The sequence below is a fragment of the Oncorhynchus masou genome, chromosome 8, assembly GCF_036934945.1.
Source record: "Oncorhynchus masou masou isolate Uvic2021 chromosome 8, UVic_Omas_1.1, whole genome shotgun sequence".
NCBI classification, from domain to species: Eukaryota; Metazoa; Chordata; class Actinopteri; order Salmoniformes; family Salmonidae; genus Oncorhynchus; species Oncorhynchus masou.
In genome coordinates, this window is record NC_088219.1 from 43,958,420 (window position 1) to 43,977,789 (window position 19,370).

The 19,370-nt window shown below is 40.4% G+C and overlaps 1 protein-coding gene across 1 annotated transcript in view; it reads left to right on the forward strand.

Moving 5' to 3' along the window:
- Positions 1–19,370, forward strand: part of LOC135544718 (rap guanine nucleotide exchange factor 1-like) — a 91,404-nt gene that overhangs the window by 34,280 nt on the left and 37,754 nt on the right. The window contains 1 exon segment of the mRNA XM_064972559.1: positions 8,959–9,104. Coding sequence (XP_064828631.1) covers positions 8,959–9,104 — 146 coding nt within the window.

Genomic DNA, 19,370 nt, shown 5'->3' on the forward strand with positions numbered 1-19,370 from the left:
TCAGGGAGATGACCAAGAACCCGATGGTCACTCTGACAGAGCTCCAGAGTTCCTCTGTGGAGATGAGAGAATCTTCCAGAAAGACAACCAGCTGTCTGTGACCATGCGAAAACCCCTTTCCAAGCCAAACCTTCATCTCATAACCGCTACACACAGCCTACATCGTTGTCACCATATTAGCCAACATCATACCAATGATTTTTATAACTAACCCAAGATTGACCAGAGCCTGTCGTTTCCAATGGGAGAAAATTAATCCTAGTGGGCAGAACAAGCAAAGGTGGTGGGCAGAGCCAAGGACGAGCCAGTGAGATCCTATTGGCACGTTCTAACATTTATTTGCCTATTTCCTCTAGGAAACGCTTACTCTGTTTATTATGCGTATGCCACAACTCAATTTGCCCTCCTAAACAATGCAGCTTTTAGAAACAATTGGTGAAGTCTACAAAACATAGTCCACTCTTACAGATTCTAGCTTTGGAAACAGAAAACTGTATGGAAATAAAATGTTTAATCAATGACTAAATGTGCATAATGTCTGAAAAAATTCATCTCGCTCCATCTTCTCCCACTGCCGGCCACTGGGCTTCCTCTCTTCACCATATTTGGTAGTGAGTATAAACACCAACAGGATGCTTCACATTTATACATCCAGTGAAATATCTGGCTCATTATCTATTATCTATGGACATAGCGACCTGAACTAACACGTTAGTAAACCCGCTACAATCATGCAGTGCAATAAGCAAGCAGTGTCGCAGTTACACCGGCGGGCCCCTGTGGCAATAAATTTCATAAAACCAAAAGCTTACCTTGACTTGTAAGAGTTCCAGTGTTGGATATCCATAGCCAGCTAGCAACATAACATCCCTCTCAGTTTGAATGTGTATGAGTAAGCTAAACTAGTTAGCTGCATTTGCTAGCTAAGTGGAATTTTAAAAAAATGTTATAAAAAATAATATAAAATGTTTTATACCTTTTTTTTATTTAACTAGGCAAGTCAGAACACATTCTTATTTTCAATGACGGCCTAGGAACGGTGGGTTAACTGCCTTGTTCAGGGGCAAAATGACCTATTTTCACCTTGTCAGCTCGGGGAACAAATCTTGCAACCTTACAGTTAACTAGTCCAATGCTATAACCACCTGCCTCGCTTGTTGCACTCCACAAGGAGCCTGTTACGCAAATGCAGTAAGCCAAGGTGAGTTGCTAGCTAGTTAAACTTATCTTATGAAAAACAATCAATCAATCATAATCGCTAGTTCACTACACATGGTTGATGATGTTACTAGATATTCTCTAGCGTGTCCTGCATTGCATATAATTTGACTGAGCATACAAGTATCTGACTGAGCGGTAGTAGGCAGAAGCAGGCGCGTAAACATTCATTCAAACAGCACTTTCGGGCATTTTTCCAGCAGCTCTTCATTGTGCGTCAAGCATTGCGCTGTTTATGACTTCAAGCCTATCAACTCCCGAGAAGAGGCTGGTGTAACCAAAGTGAAATGGCTAGCTAGTTAGCGAGCGCTAATATCGTTTCAAACGTCACTCGCTCTGAGCCTTGGAGTGGTTGTTTCCCTTGCTCTGCATGGGTAACGCTACTTCGAGGGTGGCTGTTATCATTGTGTTCCTGGTTCGAGCCCAGGGAGGAGCGAGGAGAGGGACGGAAGCTATACTGTTACACTGGCAATGCTAAAGTGCCTATAAGAACATCCAATAGTCAAAGGTTAATGAAATACAAATGGTATAGAAGGAAATAGTCCTATAATTCCTATAATAACTACAACCTTAAACTTCTTACCTGGGAATATTGAAGACTCATGTTAAAAGGAACCACCAGCTTTCATATGTTCTCATGTTCTGAGCAAGGAACTTAAACGTTAGCTTTCTTACATAGCATATATTGCACTTTTACGTTCTTCTTAAACTTTGTTTTTGCATTATTTAATCCAAATTGAACACGTTTCATTATTTATTTGAGGCTAAATTGATTTTATTGATGTATTATATTAATTTAAAATAAGTTTTCATTCAGTCTTGTTGTAATTGTCATTATTACAAATATATATTTTTAAATCGGCCGATTTAATCGCAATCTGCTTTTTTGGTCCTCCAATAATCGGTATCTGTATCGGTATCTGTATCGGCGTTGAAAAATCATAATCGGTCGACCTCTAGTTTTTTATAAATTATTTGGTGACGTGAATATATTTAGTGTAGTTTTATCTAAATAGGACAACTTTTTTATATTTCACTTTTTTTTTTTTTTTTTTTTTTTTTGCTGAGGAGGATGGTCTTCCCATAACTCCTCTGTGGACCCTCTGAGTCTGCTGCCCTCTCCCTACGCTGAGACTGACCAGGGTCCATCAGCCCAGTAAAATAAAAGGCAAATTATAAAAATCTATGCTCACTCTGCTGTGCCTCACAAGTAATACAAAAAACTGATCTGTTACCAGTGTGATCATTTAGCCTACCTCAGATGTTGAAATACAATTTAAAAATGGTCTGAGAAGAACAGCAATGCATTGGCAGGGCAATTCAAGCAAAGCCAATATGCAGTGATAATGATTTAAGCCTAAAGCCTACTGTACCAACTTCATTACTACCGTACTGTTTTTAAATATGTTCATGTTACATGGGCTTATGTTTTTTTTTAATATATACAATCTGAATGATAGATCTCAGCTTGCGTTTTGACTCAGAAAGTGATCTTGACTCAAAAAAGGTTGGTGACCACTGCTCTAAAAGGAGCACCTAGTCTAAGAGACTATTGATCGAGCCAGAGAGAGACAGGACCAGCAATGTGTTGCATTGTCTCTACTTCCCCCAGGATCTGTACTGCATGTGTCTAGACAGTGCCCCCCCACCCCCCTCTCTCTGTTCCACTTACTGCTGCTGGCACTATAAGGGACAGACAGACCGAACACGCACACTATTTATAGGCTATCCCCTCTAAAGAGAACACTAGCTACTAGCTCATAGCTGCCTATCTGAAGCTCTACGGGCTTTCAGCCATTGTGATTTTAGGCCATTGCATGTGTATTAGGTACCACAAATATAAGAAAGCAAAAAGAGCAGGCAATAGAAAATTCTTTAGATAATTTTGTTGCCCTTAGAATTGATAACAAGTGATGCAATTTTTATCTCTTTGAATGAATGTCAAGTCATTGAAGCATTTCTAATCCAAATAGTCAGTATGATTCTGTGTGAAAATGAGTCAGACATTATCTGAGCATTGTAGTTTGGGGGCAGCCAATCATGTTCATATCAGGCTAAATGTTGGATCAAATAACAATGCACTGTTCAATCATAATTCAGAGAAATAGACTGAATTAAAGGTTAAAATGAGTGATTCTTTTTTATATATGATTTGTCAGTACATTATGTAAATGTTTTGATGATACAGGTCACGTTTGGCTATAACTGGATGCATATCTCAATATTATTACTAGCTCTCCTCCTAGGGGCGAGTGACGTCATCTCACAGTAATGAAGGTGTGTCCAGGAGTCATACTGGATGGATGTCTCATAACCACACCAAACACGTGCTACTTGTTCTACTTAGAAGCCTGCTGATCTATGGCTGCATTCATGTGCTGGTTATGGGGAGATGGAGGAAAAGAGGGATTTGATTTTATTAGGATCTCTTTTAGTCCCCATTTGGACTAATCTTCCAAGAGTCCTTAAACATTAAAATACAATTTATAATACAGTCACATTTTCACATATAACACAATGTTAGAAACATACATAATACAAATCAAATCAAATGTTATTTGTCACATACACATGGTTAGCAGATGTTAATGATAAATACTGTGAAGACGGGGGACATCTATTTGTATCTGTCTTTCTCTTTAACCTCTCTTTCCTGGTGGCTTACAATAGTGCTGTTTAGTATTTATCTCTGTCAGTCTGTGTGTGTTGTGGGGGAGGGGGGCAATTCACCCGGGTGGAGAGAAGCATGGATCACTCCCCTCTCGCCCAAATCTCTAACAAACTTCAGCGGCTTGGGGAAACTCAGCTAAATTATGACCCAAAAAATGATTCATGCTAAAAATTAAAGTAAAAAAAAACATATAGTTGCAATTAACTGTCTGAACAACTCAATGTTATATGGCTACTTTTCAATTTTGATTTGATATCCAATTAATGAAGCATTTCATGCATTAGTGCTTTGAATGTGTCCTCAGGTGTGATGACATAATTCATGTTAATATAAAGGTTTAAAGCCAGACTCAGTCCCAAATAAATGTTCTCTTTTCTGGTTTAAATTATCTAAACATGTATAGACGAAAGATGAATTTGCCATTTGGGTCACTTCAAGGTAAGGGTGTAATGACATGTATTTTTACCGAACCGTTCGTAAGGGGACCTCTGTTTGGTCTGCACTGTGAACCCAAATGGATACATTAAAAATAAAAAGATATCTTACACTGTTTATTTTTTTATTGTAAAAAACATGTCATGCTATTCTGTTAAAACAACTAGAGCCTATGTGCATGTTGTAATCAAAATTCAAATCTTAATTGGCTCATTTCAAACTGCTTTTGAGGTGCAGCCAGGAACTAGTTCTGTACGATGGCGAATGGTGGGGTCGATAAACCAGAATTGGAGGATCTGCCATAATTGTTTAATTCTCCAGGTTGCATTTTGGCTTCCTTGTAGGTTACAACGGCAATGGACAGACCATAGTGGATAAAACGATTATATCGCCACGCTCAACAAAAATAGCCTATGCAGCTGCCAACATCTAAAATATGTTGACACATTTACACCGACATCCCCCTAGTATACCCGGAGGAAGACCGAAACGCAAATATACAAAATATCAAATAAAATTGTATTAGTCACATAGACATAGTTAGCAGATGTTAATGTGAGTGTAGCGGAATTCTTGTGCTTCTAGTTCCAACAGGTGCAGTAATACCTAACAAGTAATCTAACAATTCCCAACAACTACCTAATACACACGAATCTATAGGTGTGAATGAGAACATGTACATACAAGTATATGGATGAGCGATGGCTGAGCGGCACAGGCAAGATGCAGTGGATGGTATAAATACAGTATATACATGTGGCATGAGTAATGTAAGACATGTAAACATTAATAAAGTGGCATTATTATTAAAGTGACTAGTGATCCATTTATTAAAGTGGCCAGTGATTGGGCCTCAATGTAGGCAGCAGCCTTTCTGAGTTAGTGATTTCTGTTTAGCAGTCTGATGGCTTTGAGATTGAAAAATGGCTTCTATCTCTCTGTCCCAGCTTTGATGCACCTGTACTGAACTGACCTCGCCTTTCGGGTGGTAGCGGTGTGAACAGGCCGTGGCTCGGGTGGTTGTTTTCCTTGATGATCCTTTTGGACTTCCTGTGACATCGGGTGGTGTAGGTGTCCTGGAGGGCAGGTAGTTTGCCCCCGGTGATGCATTGTGCAGACCGCACCACCCTCTGGAGAGCCTTGCGGTTGAGGGCAGTGCAGTTACCGTACCAGGCTGTGATGTGATACAGCTCGAAAGGATGCTCTTGATTGTGCATCTGTAAAAGTCCTTCAGGGTTTTGGGTGACAAGCCAAATTTCTTCAGCCTCTTGATTGTGCATCTGTAAAAGTCCTTCAGGGTTTTGGGTGACAAGCCAAATTTCTTCAGCCTCTTGATTGTGCATCTGTAAAAGTCCTTCAGGGTTTTGGGTGACAAGCCAAATTTCTTCAGCCTTCGGAGGTTGAAGAGGTGCTGTTGGGCCTTCTTCACAATGCTGTCGGTATGGGTGGACCATTTCAGTTTGTCTGTGATGTGTATGCAGAGGAACTTAAAACTTTCCACCTTTTCCACTGCTGTCCCTTCGATGTGGATAGGGGGGAGCTCCCTCTGCTGTTTCCTGAAGTCCACAGTCATCTCCTTTGTTTTGTTGACGTCAAGTGAGAGGTTGTTTTCCTGACACCACACTCCCTCACCTCCTCCCTGTAGGCTGTCTCGTCGTTGTTGGTAATCAAGCCCACTACTGTTGTGTCGTCTGCAAACTTGATGATTGAGTTGGAGGCGTGCATGGCCACGCAGTCGTGGGAGTACAGGAGAGGGCTGAGCACGCACCCTTGTGGGGCCCCAGTGTTGAGGGTCAGTGAAGTTATGTTGTTTCCTACCTTCAACTCCAATTGCACAGAGCTGGGTTGAGACTCCGGGCCTCCATCTTGATGATGAGCATAGAGGGTACTATGGTGTTTGAATGCTGAGCTGTAGTCAGTGAACAGCATTCTTACATAGGTATTCGTTTGGGGACCTGTTGGGGCGGTATACAAACTGAAGTGGGTCTAGCGTGGCCGGTAAAGTGGAGGTGATTATAATCTTTGACTAGCCTCTCAAAGCACTTCATGACGACAGAAGTGAGTGCTACGGGGCGGTAGTTATTTAGTTCTGTTATCTTTGCCTTCTTGGGTACAGGAACAATGGTGGCCATCTTGAAGCATGTGGGGACAACAGACTGGGATAGGGAGCGATTGAATATGTCCGTAAACACACCAGCCAGCTGGTCTGCACATGCTCTGAGGGCGCAGCTAGGGACCAGTCTGTCGGTGCCAGCAGCCTTGCGAGGGTTGTCACATTTAAATGTTTTACTCACGTCTTCCACGGAGGGGGGGATGCAGTCCTTGTTTGCTGATTCTGGTTGGGCCAAATAACTTACAAGAACAATATGTAGGCTATGTTTTACAGGCTTTGGTTTATAGCCACGGATATGCGCCCATTCTCAGTGGTTGAGAATAGGGGATTCCAGCACTTAGTGAAATTCACACGTGTTTTCCCAGCTCCGTAGTTGGTGAAGAAATGGTGCATGTAGTTGATGACATCGCTGCTGCCTTTGCTTGCTTGGGCCAGTTCTCTTTTTGATGACCATATGACTGGTGGATTAGTCAGGTGTGTTGTACTGATGAATGCTGAAAGACAAATTCCAGATACAAATATTTTAGCATTATTATACAATAGATGTGAAATGGCATTCTGAGAACATCACTAACGTTACACACAAGTTAATGTTAGCTAGCAAGCCAGCCCCCTAACCTCAGCTAACATTAGCTAGCTAACAGCAAGCTTCAACTTGGGATCTTTTGTTTAGACATGTCACGTTAACGTTAGCTAGCTAGCTAAAAAATGAACTATAATCCCAATCCATAGAGTAACGTTACTAGCAATACAAACCGATTGTCATCACTTACGTAAAGCTGGCAGCAAGCTATAGCTTGCAATGAAAACAACTTTCTGACCACATTAGAAACGTATGATATCTGTAGCTATATTCTTGCCTGTATACTTGGATGAAAGCTTCAAGGCAACTGCAACCCCTTTTTATAAAACATCCTGTGTTTCCATTTAGTTTACATAGCTTGTTTTGACCGTTCTGTTCCACTGATTTCAAAATGTGTTAATAAATGAGAGAGTCCGTATTGCATGGCACGATGATCGTCCAGAAGGTAGTTCATCACATCATTTTTCCCACTGACCTTTGTCGATAGCTCCTGGTGATAAATTCAGGGCAGCAATGTTACTGAGGGCAGTAGCAACATATTTGCAGTTCTCCATGGATAAAATATCTTTCGAAAACTGCAGTCAAGTTATTATCTACGCAGCAGCTCATTTTATAGACACAAGATGCAACACCGCAGACCAATCCAAACTCCTATTTCGGCATGTCCAGCCCACTCATTATCTCAGCCAATCATGGCTAGCGATAAGGTTGCCGACTTTTTTTTTGTGGCTAAACCAACTAGGCTCGTCATTTAACAATTGTATTCGTATTTACAGATGACATGCTTGAGTTTGATTTTAAGGCACATGACAGTTCGAGAAGGCATTTCTGACAAACGCATTTTGATTTAAAACAATGTACGTTCAAAAGGCTCTCCTGCGATGTAGTGACTTATTTGGTATGCATTTGGTATGCATTTGGTATGCTTGGTATGCATTTGGTATGCTTGGTATGCATTTGGTATGCTTGGTATGCATTTGGTATGCTTGGTATGCTTGGTATGCATTTGGTATGCTAGGTATGTATTTGGTATGCCTATTGTCCTTTAAATCAGTTTTTACTAATTATTCTGTCTTTAAATCAGTAATCATATTCTGTCATTTCAAATGAAAAACATCAATTTCCTTAATAACAATAACCCATTGCAATAACCAATTGTCTCACTATTATATTTTTAGTAAGATTCACAGTAATTTTGCTAAACCTAGATATAAAAAAAAGCCATTTTATTATAATATTATCTGCCTCATGCTTAACAATTGTTAATACATTTGGTATAGGACATCTTTTTTCCCATGTGTGCGTGCAGATGCTTGAGCGCCTGTGTGTCTGTGAGCTGCTGTATGCGTGCGTGGCTGCATCTGTCCGCGCACTCACTATCAGCCTGGCTTCTCCAAGATGGGAGCAGAGCCTGGCAGTGCGTCGACCAGACTGCGACCAGCAGCAGTGTTATCGACCAGGGGACGCTGAGGACAGCGTGGAAATGTGAACATGATTAGACCTGATAGCATCTCTGTTGTACCCTCAGCTGGACACAGACAGATAGGACTACACCAGCCTGGCTGCTGCTACTGTTGGGCCCTGCACTAATACAAACACACATCTACTGCAGTGGTATTTTGTCAAGGCTATGATCATTGATTGGCGCTCTCACTTATTGATCTGCTTCTAATTATATTATTTCTCTCTGCCTTATATTTTAGCCTGGGTGGTGTTCATTAAGGCACCGTAGCAAAAAACTTTGCAACAGAAAAAAAAACTGTGTTTTCTCTTGGACAAGTTCAGATCGTAACTCCCAGTTTCAGACAGTTTTGTGCCTGCTGAACACAACCCTGGTCTGTGCTTTAGCCTACTTCTCTGACATTTACTATGGTTCCAAAGTCCTACATATCTAATAGGCTACTTCAATCTTCCCTGTCTTCCTCTCCTCCTCCTCAGACTCGCAGCGCTCCCACCTTTCCTCCTTCACCATGAAGCTGAAGGACAGGTTCCACTCTCCAAAGATCAAGAGGACCCCATCGAAGAAGGGCAAGCAGCTGCAGGTCGAGCCAGCCATCAAGAGCCAAGAGAAACCTGTCAACAAGGTGGGTGGGTGGGTGGGAGGTAGAGCTAAGCAATACTAAAAATTATATTGTGATAAATTGACCGTTTTTAGGCACAGTTACTTTCCATTGGGGCTCTAGACTGATTTTTTTTTTCCAGTGCCAAGTAGGACATAAAAGGAGTTGACTATTTCATCTAACATGATCAGGGAATGCATGATGGATATTTTGATGTTTTGATCCAGAATAATCAGATGTATCTTTTTGGCTCTTTATAAATGAATTTGCCGGCATCTCTTTAGTGCATTTTGGCCTAGGTTATGCTACATTATTCACCACCTGAGGAAGTAGGAACTCGAAAAACATTGGCTAAGTATGATATTGTTGCTAGATAGTCATGCAATTGATCTAACAGTAGTTTCACCGCAAATGGCACACTCCGCTCTGTTCCGCCAGCGCGTCATCTGAATTACATACTCCGTTACTTCCTAAATATTGAGAGTTGAGAAATCATTTTTAATTGTTATACTCGCATAAAGCTGAGTCTATCCTAATATTTTTAACAGAAGTTTCAGTAGCAATTTAATTTTGAAATGTTGCTCAACTGACCTACAATGCCTTCAGAAAGTATTCATATCCCTTGACTAATTCCACTTTATATTGTTACAGTCTGAATTCAAAATGCATTAAATATATGTTTTGTCACCCATCTACACACAATACTACATAATGACAAAGTGTTTTAAGAAATGTTTGCTAATGTAATGCAGATGGCTGATTTACAGTAAACACGAGTCAATACTTTTATAGAAACGCCTTTGGCAGCGATTACAACCGTGAGTCTTTCTGGGTAAGTCTCGAAGAGCTTTCCACACCTGGATTTTGCAACATTTGCCCATTATCCTTTCAAAATTCCTTAAGCTCTTTCAAATTGGTTGTTGATCATTGCTAGACAACCATTTTCACGTCTTGCCATAGATTTTCAAATGGATTTAGGTCAAAACTGTAACTCAGCCACTCAGGAACATTCACTGTCTTCTTGTCCTGCTGAAAGGTGAATTGATCTCCCAGTATCTGCTGGAAAACAGACTGAACCAGGTTTTCCTGGAGGATTTTTCCTGTAATTTTCTCAATTCCGTGTATTTTTATCCTGAAAAACTCCCCAGTCCTTAACAATTACAAGCATACACATAACATGATGCTGCCACCATTATGCTTGAAAATATGGAGTGTTTTACTCAGTAATGTGTTGTATTAGATTTGCCCCAGACATAACACTTTTTATTCAGGAACAAAAGTGAATTGCTTTTCCACATTTTTGCAGTTTTACTTTAGTGCCTTGTTGCAAACAGTATGCATGTTTTGGAATATTTTTATTCTGTACAGGCTTCCTTCTTTTCACTCTGTCAATTAGGCTAGTATTGTGGTGTAATTACAATGTTTTTGATCCATCCTCAGTTTTCTCCTGTCACAGCTATTAAAACTCTTGAACTGTTTTAAAGTTACCATTGGCCTAATGGTGAAATCCCTGAGCGGTTTCGTTCCTCTTGGGCAACTGAGTTAGGAAGGACGCCTGCATCGTTGTAGTGACTAGGTGTATTGAATCACCATCCAAAGTGTAATTAATGACTTCACCATGCTCAAAGGGATATTCAATGTCTGTGTTTTGTATGTTTACCCATCTACCAATTAGGTACCCTTGTTTGTGAGGCATTGTAAAGCCTCCCTGGTCTTTGTGGTTAACCGGTCTATGAAATTCACTGCTCGGCTGAGCGACCTTACAGATAATTGCATGTGTGGAGTACAGAGATGAGGTAGTCGTTAAAAAATCATGTTAAACACTATTATTGCTCACATAGTGAGTCAATGTAACTCATTATGTTGCGTGTCAAGCAGATGTTTACTTCTGAACTTGGCTTGTCATAACAAAGGGGTTGAAAACCTATTGACTCAAGACATTTGAGAATTTGTAAAAATTCAAAAATTCTGAAAAACATAATTCCACAGGCCAGTGACATAAAAAAATAAAGTAATACATTTTAAATTCACACCAACATCTGTAAAACGTCTAGGTGTGAATACTTTCTGAAAGCACGGTATGCTTGGGCTTACCAGAATGCATCTCTCCCTTCACACAGGTTCATGCACGTTGCTGTTGACCAAATCATTGTTTTATAACCAAATAATCATCAGGACGTTGTGTAGCCTAATCACCGAAATTACAGATTGCTTCAGGAAGAGGACATTGTGGTAAGAGGAGGGAAATGTCAGAGTCTTTCATTTTCGGTTTATGGTTCCAGCTCTCGTGGGAGGGGTGCTAGTGTGTGTACTCGCATGTCGTGGGAAACCAAGCTCTCCCGCCTATCCCATGCTCTTGTTTACCTGTGTGTGTTTGTGTGTGTGTCGTTTTCCATCCTGTGCCTTTCTATTGCTCTGCCATATTGTGTGTTTGTGTGTGTGAGAGGTTCCCGTGGGTTTTCTGTTGCTGAGCTGGCTGGGGTATTGGTGCTAGCCTCAAAAGTGTGAGACCCAGGCTGCTTCCCAAATGGCACCCAATACCCTATATAGTGCACTACCATAAAGCCCTGGACAAAACTAGTGCACTATATAGGGGATAGGGTGGTGGAGTACCCATACAGACATGAATGGAGCTGAAGCTGGCCAGTTTCATGAATGAACACTCATTCCCAATGCTATTAAGATAATGACTTGACTTCCCCAACAGTGTTGTATATGGCTTAGTGCCATATGAGATAGGGATTCTCATGGTGGTGCTTGTAACACTGGAGCTGTGGGTTTGATTTAGGGTTGGGTGATATTACGATAGCATCGTCCATCAACGTTGATGGGGACGACATTGTGACGTGACAGACAATTGTTTAGCCTATTTGAGTTGAGTTGACTGGCGCAGCGCATAGAATAGCTGAGTCTTGCAGCTCACAGCAGGGGAGCAAGTGACATTCTGAGTAATTTGACTGTTCCTATTTTCTGTATCCTATTTCAATGAATATATTATATAGCCTACAGAAAGCAAGAGAGTAATGTAGGCCAGACAGAGCGGAGAATTCCTTCAAAGCAGCACGAGATGTCCGATCAGAAAATATTGTTTCGCTCTCTGTCGAGCATTAGACTATAGCATTTGGGCTCCCGAGTGGCGCAGCGGTCTAAGCCACTGCATCTCAGTTCAAGAGGCGTCACTACAGTCCCTGGTTTGAACCCAGGCTGTATCACATCCAGCCGTGATTGGGAGTCCCATAGGGCGGCGCACATTTGGCCCAGCATCGTCCGGGGTTGGCCGGGGTAGGTCATCATTGTAAATAAGAATTTGTTCTTAACTGACTTGCCAAGTTAAATAAAGGTTAAAAAAAAAAAGATTAAGAAGAAATGAAAAAATATTTACGTATTTATTTATATTATAATAAATCTTGTGTTTATCTGTTTTAAAAAACAGCCTGTATTTCCTCCTTCTATAGTCCATGAATATGACTGAAAGTCGCGCGTCATCGTTTTATGCATGGTTTCTCACCATCCATTTTTATTTCCAGGGTCCAACTTTTCCTCAGATATCCCTCATTATAAACAATGTACAGTCCCTAGTAATAAGAGAGAACAAGGAAAATCCATATACACTTGTTGACTGACAGGTTTTAAAGCTATTGGGTCTCTATCTTGGCATTCCCTCTCCATTGTAATTTTTATTTTATTTAGGAAACTATAGAAATGCGTTTATTAATGTTTACATTTGTTGTTTGGTTTATTCTATTACAGACACCTTAATGTATCTGGTTGTCAATGTCTTAATTGAAAGGAAATTAATAAAATCCCGCAGACCCTCCATGGAACGAGTTTGACACCCCTGCTTTAAGACAATTTAAAGTTATGAAAAGTAGCTTATTTCCCAAATATTCTAGTCGAAGGTGTTGTCCTAAAGTATTTGTGGCTTTCAAGAGTAGAAGTTTATAGCTAAGCCTAGGCTATTCTCAATCGCATCTTTGAGGGATAGAACAAACATTATTTATTTTTTCTATTATTTCTATGTGGCAAACAAAGCCTGAAGGCTGTAGACTGCCTCTATCCAGCCCATGATGTAGGCCTATATCACTACGATAAAACAGCCTGTTCCTCATCAGTCACTGTTCCGTCATGTGCACGACACACAAGCCTGTTCTGCTCTTCCACCAGAAAGGAACATTTGAAAAGTTTTGCCATTGCCTGCACTTAACCTCTGCCCAGGCTTTCAACATTATCTTTTGTCATGATGCGTCCAGTTGCATTTCATTTTGCGCTATATCCCTCCTCTTGTTTTAGCTGATTTTATAAATGTTTTAAATTTTAAAAAATAGGCCAATAGGGACGATAGCATCGTGTATCACAATGTTTTATGGGTACATAATCGTGATAGATCAAATGTTGACATTGCCTGAACCACGTTAGGATATTTGGGTATAGTGGTTCCTCCTTCAAAAGTTGCGAGCTTGCTCCGTGGGACTTAGAGGTACCCAGCATCACGGCTTCATTGCTCCAGACCACCACAAGGGGGAGTTAGAGCACTCATTATGCATTTGGTTCCCATGGTTTTTATATGACCAATCATACGACGAATTTTGACGTTAGCCACCCGTGCCTTTGGCGTTCTTCAACAAAGATGGCTGACAAAACATTACGGTGGAATGAAATGTAAGTTGTTATAACGTCATAACGAAGTCAATCAAACATTTTACAATTGAGAGGAATATGTTAATGTAGAGAAACGATTGTGCATATTTTTTTGTCATAAAGTTAATTTACGAAAATCGCTATTTATCAAGTTATCTTACTAGCTACCATTAGCCAGCTAGCTAATGGAGAATGAATTGGAATTTGTGTTTAATGTTTTAGGGACTCCTGAGAATACCAGCAAACCAGGCTGCCGTCATGTGAAATGGATGTGGATGTAAAGAATCTAGCTAGCTAAAGCATTTACTGCAAATTGAATGTACAATTGTGTAAGCTTGCCTTGCAATGCAGCTGAAGTAACATAGCTAGCTAACTATTTACTTGCTTCTTGTGTATTTGAGGATGAAAATAACTGTATGCCTATGGATGTGTAGCTAGCTACGTATGTAGCCAATCTGTGTATGGAACCTAAAACATTAGGTTCTGAACTAATATTAATACCAATCTGTAAACCTCGGCTATCATAGTTGTTGTATCAACTTCAAGTCTGAATGGCATTAATGAAGCCTATGTGTGAAATGGTTAGCGAGTTAGCGGGGTGCGTGCTAATAGTGGTTCAATCAATGACGTCACTCCCTCTGAGACCTGGAAGTAGTTGTTCCCCTTGCTCTGCAAAAGCAGCAGCTTTAGTGGATCAATGGGTAATTATTCTTCGAGGGTGGCTATTGTCGAAGTGTGCAGAGGGTCCCTGGTTTGAACCTAGGTAGGGGAGAGGAGAGGGATGGAAGCTATACTGTTCCATATGGATAGAGTATAATAGCTTTATTGTGCAAGTCCTTAATTACACATGTACTGTAGTTATTACCACGCATGAGATCCCCACATTGTAGCCTGTACATTGAATATATTCACTGATCATGTACTCTTCCTTGGCAAATAAAGGTGCGGTTCAAATATAAATCTGAGACATTCTTTTTCAGTCATTTCAAACTCCATTATTTGAATGATGCTGTGTCTGCATGTACAGTGGGGCAAAAAAGTATTTAGTCAGCCACCAATGGTGCAAGTTCTCCCACTTAAGATGAGAGGCCTGTGATTTTCATCATAGGTACACTTCAACGATGACAGACAAAATTAGAAGAAAAAAATCCAGAAAATCACATTGTAGGATTTTTAATGAATTTATTTAAAAATGATGGTGGAAAATAAGTATTTGGTCAATAACAAAAGTTTATCTCAATACTTTGTTATATACCTTTGTTGGCAATGACAGAGGTCAAAAGTTTCTGTAAGTCTTCACAAGGTTTTCACACACTGTTGCTGGTATTTTGGCCCATTCCTCCATGCAGATCTCCTCTAGAGCAGTGATGTTTTGGGGCTGTTGCTGGGCAACACAGACTTTCAACTCCCTCCAAAGATTTTCTATGGGGTTGAGATCTGGAGACTGGCTTGGCCACTCCAGGACCTTGAAATGCTTCTTACGAAGCCACTTCTTCGTTGCCCGGGCGGTGTGTTTGGGATCATTGTCATGCTGAAAGACCCAGCCACGTTTCATCTTCAATGCCCTTGCTGATGGTAGGAGGTTTTCACTCAAAATCTCACGATACATGGCCCCATTCATTCTTTCCTTTACACGGATCAGTCGTCCTGGTCCCTTGGCAGAAAAACAGCCCCAAAGCATGATGTTTCCACCCCCATGCTTCACAGTAGGGTGAGATCTTGCGTGGAGCTCCAGATCGAGGGAGATTATCAGTGGTCTTGTATGTTGTATAATTGCTCCCACAGTTGATTTCTTCAAACCAAGCTGCTTACCTATTGCAGATTCATTCTTCCCAGCCTGGTGCAGGTCTATAATTATGTTTCTGGTGTCCTTTTACAGCTCTTTGGTCTTGGCCATAGTGGAGTTTGGAGTGTGACTGTTTGAGGTTGTGTACAGGTGTCTTTTATACTGATAACAAGTTCAAACAGGTGCCATTAATACAGGTAACGAGTGGAGGACAGAGGAGCCTCTGAAAGAAGAAGTTACAGGTCTGTGAGCCAGAAATCTTGCTTGTTTGTAGGTGACCAAATACTTATTTTCCACCATAATTTGCAATTAAATTAATTAAAAATCCTACAATGTTATTTTCTGGATTTTTTTCCCCCTCATTTTGTCTGTCATAGTTGACGTGTACCTATGATGAAAATTACAGGCCTCCTCTTTTTAAGTGGGAGAACTTGCACAATTGGTAGCTGACTAAATACTTTTTTGCCCCACTGTATGTATTACAATTATACACTTCAACAATGTTTACCACTCCTGCTGCTGGGACATCAATGATTACACATTGTAACTATGCAATAGACTAGAAACATGATTGATTTGTAATTCATATATAAAGAAAAACTACGCATATCTAACTCCCTTCATTCCTCATTGATACTTCAATGAGATACTTAATTTCAACCAGTGGAGAATGTGAAACGCTTTTATTGAAAGGAGTCCATTATCCAGGTGTTATAAACACATAGATGCATGAAAATTATGATATTTGTAATATTGTATTATAAATACAATTTCAATCTGTACAATGCACATATGGTGTACTTTATAAAATGAGGAAGAATGACGGGAGAGAGGTAAGAACAGTAGCAGACAGCATATGATTCTTGAATTACAGTGCTACCCTAATATTCTCTCAGTTCATCACATTTGCTGTGTCTCCTAACCTCCGGGCCAACTAGGGGGCCATCTTAAGTGCGGGTGAGGTGGCGCTGATGGGACTGGCTTCCTCTCTCACATCAAAACATACCTGCAGACGAGTGACAGCTGCATAGAGAGCATAATTATGCCTTGGTTTTTTTTTTATTCGAATTTATTATTATTTCAATGTAAAGCATCTCTTCAATAATACTTCCTGTTGACCCGACCCAAGTGACATCTCAACTATGATCATGCTGTGCCCTCTGCGTCAGCCAGTTCAGATGCGGGAGGGGTTCACCAAAACAGCTGATATAACCTAGAGGATTTAGGGAGAGGGATGAAGTGAAGAAGAGAGACTTATTGTGTGTGTGTGTGTGTGTGGTCTCACCTGGTGTTATGCTGAAAAACAGACACATGAGGACAAACAATAGAAGATGATGTCAATAGAAGATACTGTATGTGACGCAGACACCTATCGGAGTGTACCTGAAACATTTAAATATAGAGAGCTATGTGTCTCATCACTTGGTTATTCCAAGGCTAACACCCAGGGAAATCATGACTTGGCAGCAACAGATAGTCCAGTGAAAATGTCTGTGTTTATGTGGTGTAAATCTGACAATTAGCAGCTGACATCTTACGGGTTTTTTTAATAAATGCATGTGAGACAGGTTCCATGTACAACAAGACAGGCAGAGATGGAGAAAAATAACAGAGAACATTTCAATTACCTCTGGTTATGGACTCTTTTGCCACAGAAAGCTTCCACGGCCAGTTCCTCGGACTGTGAACATCTGGAAATATCTACATTTTCGACCCCTTGATCAGCTTGCTCTCTGAAAGTAAAGAAAACAACTTTTTTATAGATATGAAAACAATAACTGAAATATGACCGTTCAATCTAAAGCAGCAGATGTCATTTTCAGGATACGTCAATACAGCCCAGCAGGTTGGGGAGGGGGGCTAATAGCTGAACAATAGACTATTCAACCTTTACTAAAGAATAGTCTAATAGTTGAGCTAGGTGTGAAAACCCCCCTCCTATCAGAGACCAGATTTGCCCTGACGACCAAAGTAATGACTTTTCAAATAAGTTACCTTACACGTTATGTTGGCTGACAATTTGTTAGCTACGCTGTCCTTACGACAATAGAATGAGTTAAAATTCACCCAAAGCTGAGAAACGGCTTAAGAACGTTGGCTAAACTGGAACACTAGCAAATTAATGGAATCAAACTTTCGCAGAGCCTGTTTTGACTGGAGGGATGCTTAGAAATCCATAAAAAAATGTATCTCTTGTTATTTTACCACTACAATATGTTCGTTGGACGAAACTGAAAAAAAAACTTGTGTTGAAACACCTCGATGGTGTCAACTGTGCTTATGTCTGCGTAATAAAAAAATTAAACCTGACTATTTCTGGTCTAGCGATCGATGACAAACGAGCTCGCTGCCCAGACTTACATAATTAGAAAGAGGATATTCTCATGATTTAAAATGGCGTCCGACTTGCGATGTGTATATTTAGATATTTTTCAAGATATTTGGCAAAATAGACAGACATGCCTATATTTCCCCCATAGGCAACAATGGGAAGACCAGAGTTCCAATATTAATTTAGTTTACATTTTAACTATAAAACAACGTGAGCAGTTCTCATTGCCAACAATAGCGAAGCAAGCGTTGTGACGTTGACGATAAGCTGGTAATAGAATGGTCGGAAAGCGAGTTGGTACTACGGGGCTCAATAGAACTAACAGGAGCTGGCATGGTGAAAAATGCAGATGTTGATTTAGTTATGTATCCATAACGAATTACTATGGGAATAAATATCGCTGATTTACAGAAATATTGGAACAAAGTTGTCTCAATAAGGCAAACAATTTAGAATCCTGTAGCCTACTCCCGACTGTCACGTTGTACAGCGCCATATTTTCCACTCCATCCTAACGTAAACCCTGAGGGTTTAATTTTTCTCCGAATGGAAATACCATAATATTAGTAAAATTAATTAAGTCACATTTCTTCAAATCAATCCCATATACTATGTTATTACAAAAAAGGTTTTAAAATCTCTGGTAATGCCAATAGGGAATACTATCAAATGCTTCTCAAAGATGCCCTCTGGTGGTAAAACTAGAAATAACTTGCAGAAATATAAGAAATGGCAGAGAATTAAATGACGTGCCACAGAATGCAGGCAGCAGCATGCAGTGTCCGCAGTATGGCACAACTTTTAAAGGAGACACCACTGTGTTTGTGCGGAATCTATGTCTCTTTGGACAATGCTACATTTCGTATTTTTTTTGTCAAAATGTGTGCTGTCATTTTTAAAGAGAGAGATCGGGATTTTGGCAATAACGCCCTTTCTCTACTTCCCCAGAGTCAGATGAACTCACGGATACCATTTTTATGTCTGCATTCAGTTTGAAGGAAATCGCTAACTTGCGTAAGCGCAATTGATAACCAGCGTTAACGCAATAACCCCAAGTCTATGGGAACAGCTAGCATGCTAGCTGTACCTGTAGAATTCCAGTCATTGCACTAATGCTAGTTAGCAGGGGCTTGCAAAACTACCTAATATGTCCTTCATTCTGGACAAAGGTACATAAAAATGGTATCCATGAGTCCATCCGACTCCAAAATCCCAAACCATCCCCTTAAGGCTGGAGTGACAGACTTACTGCCCAATCCGGCCCGCGGGTGGTTTGAGTAAAACCAAATCACAAAACTGTGTAGAAATTATAATGGACCTATATTCATTATGGGGCGGCATGGTGCCCTACTGGTTAGAGCGTTGGACTAGTAACCAAAAGGTTGCAAGTTCAAATCCCCCAGCTGACAAGGTACAAATCTGTCGTTTTGCCCCTGAACAGGCAGTTAACCCACTGTTCCTAGGCCGTCATTGAAAATAAGAATTTGTTCTTAACTGACTTGCCTGGTTAAATAAAGGTAAAACAAATAAACAA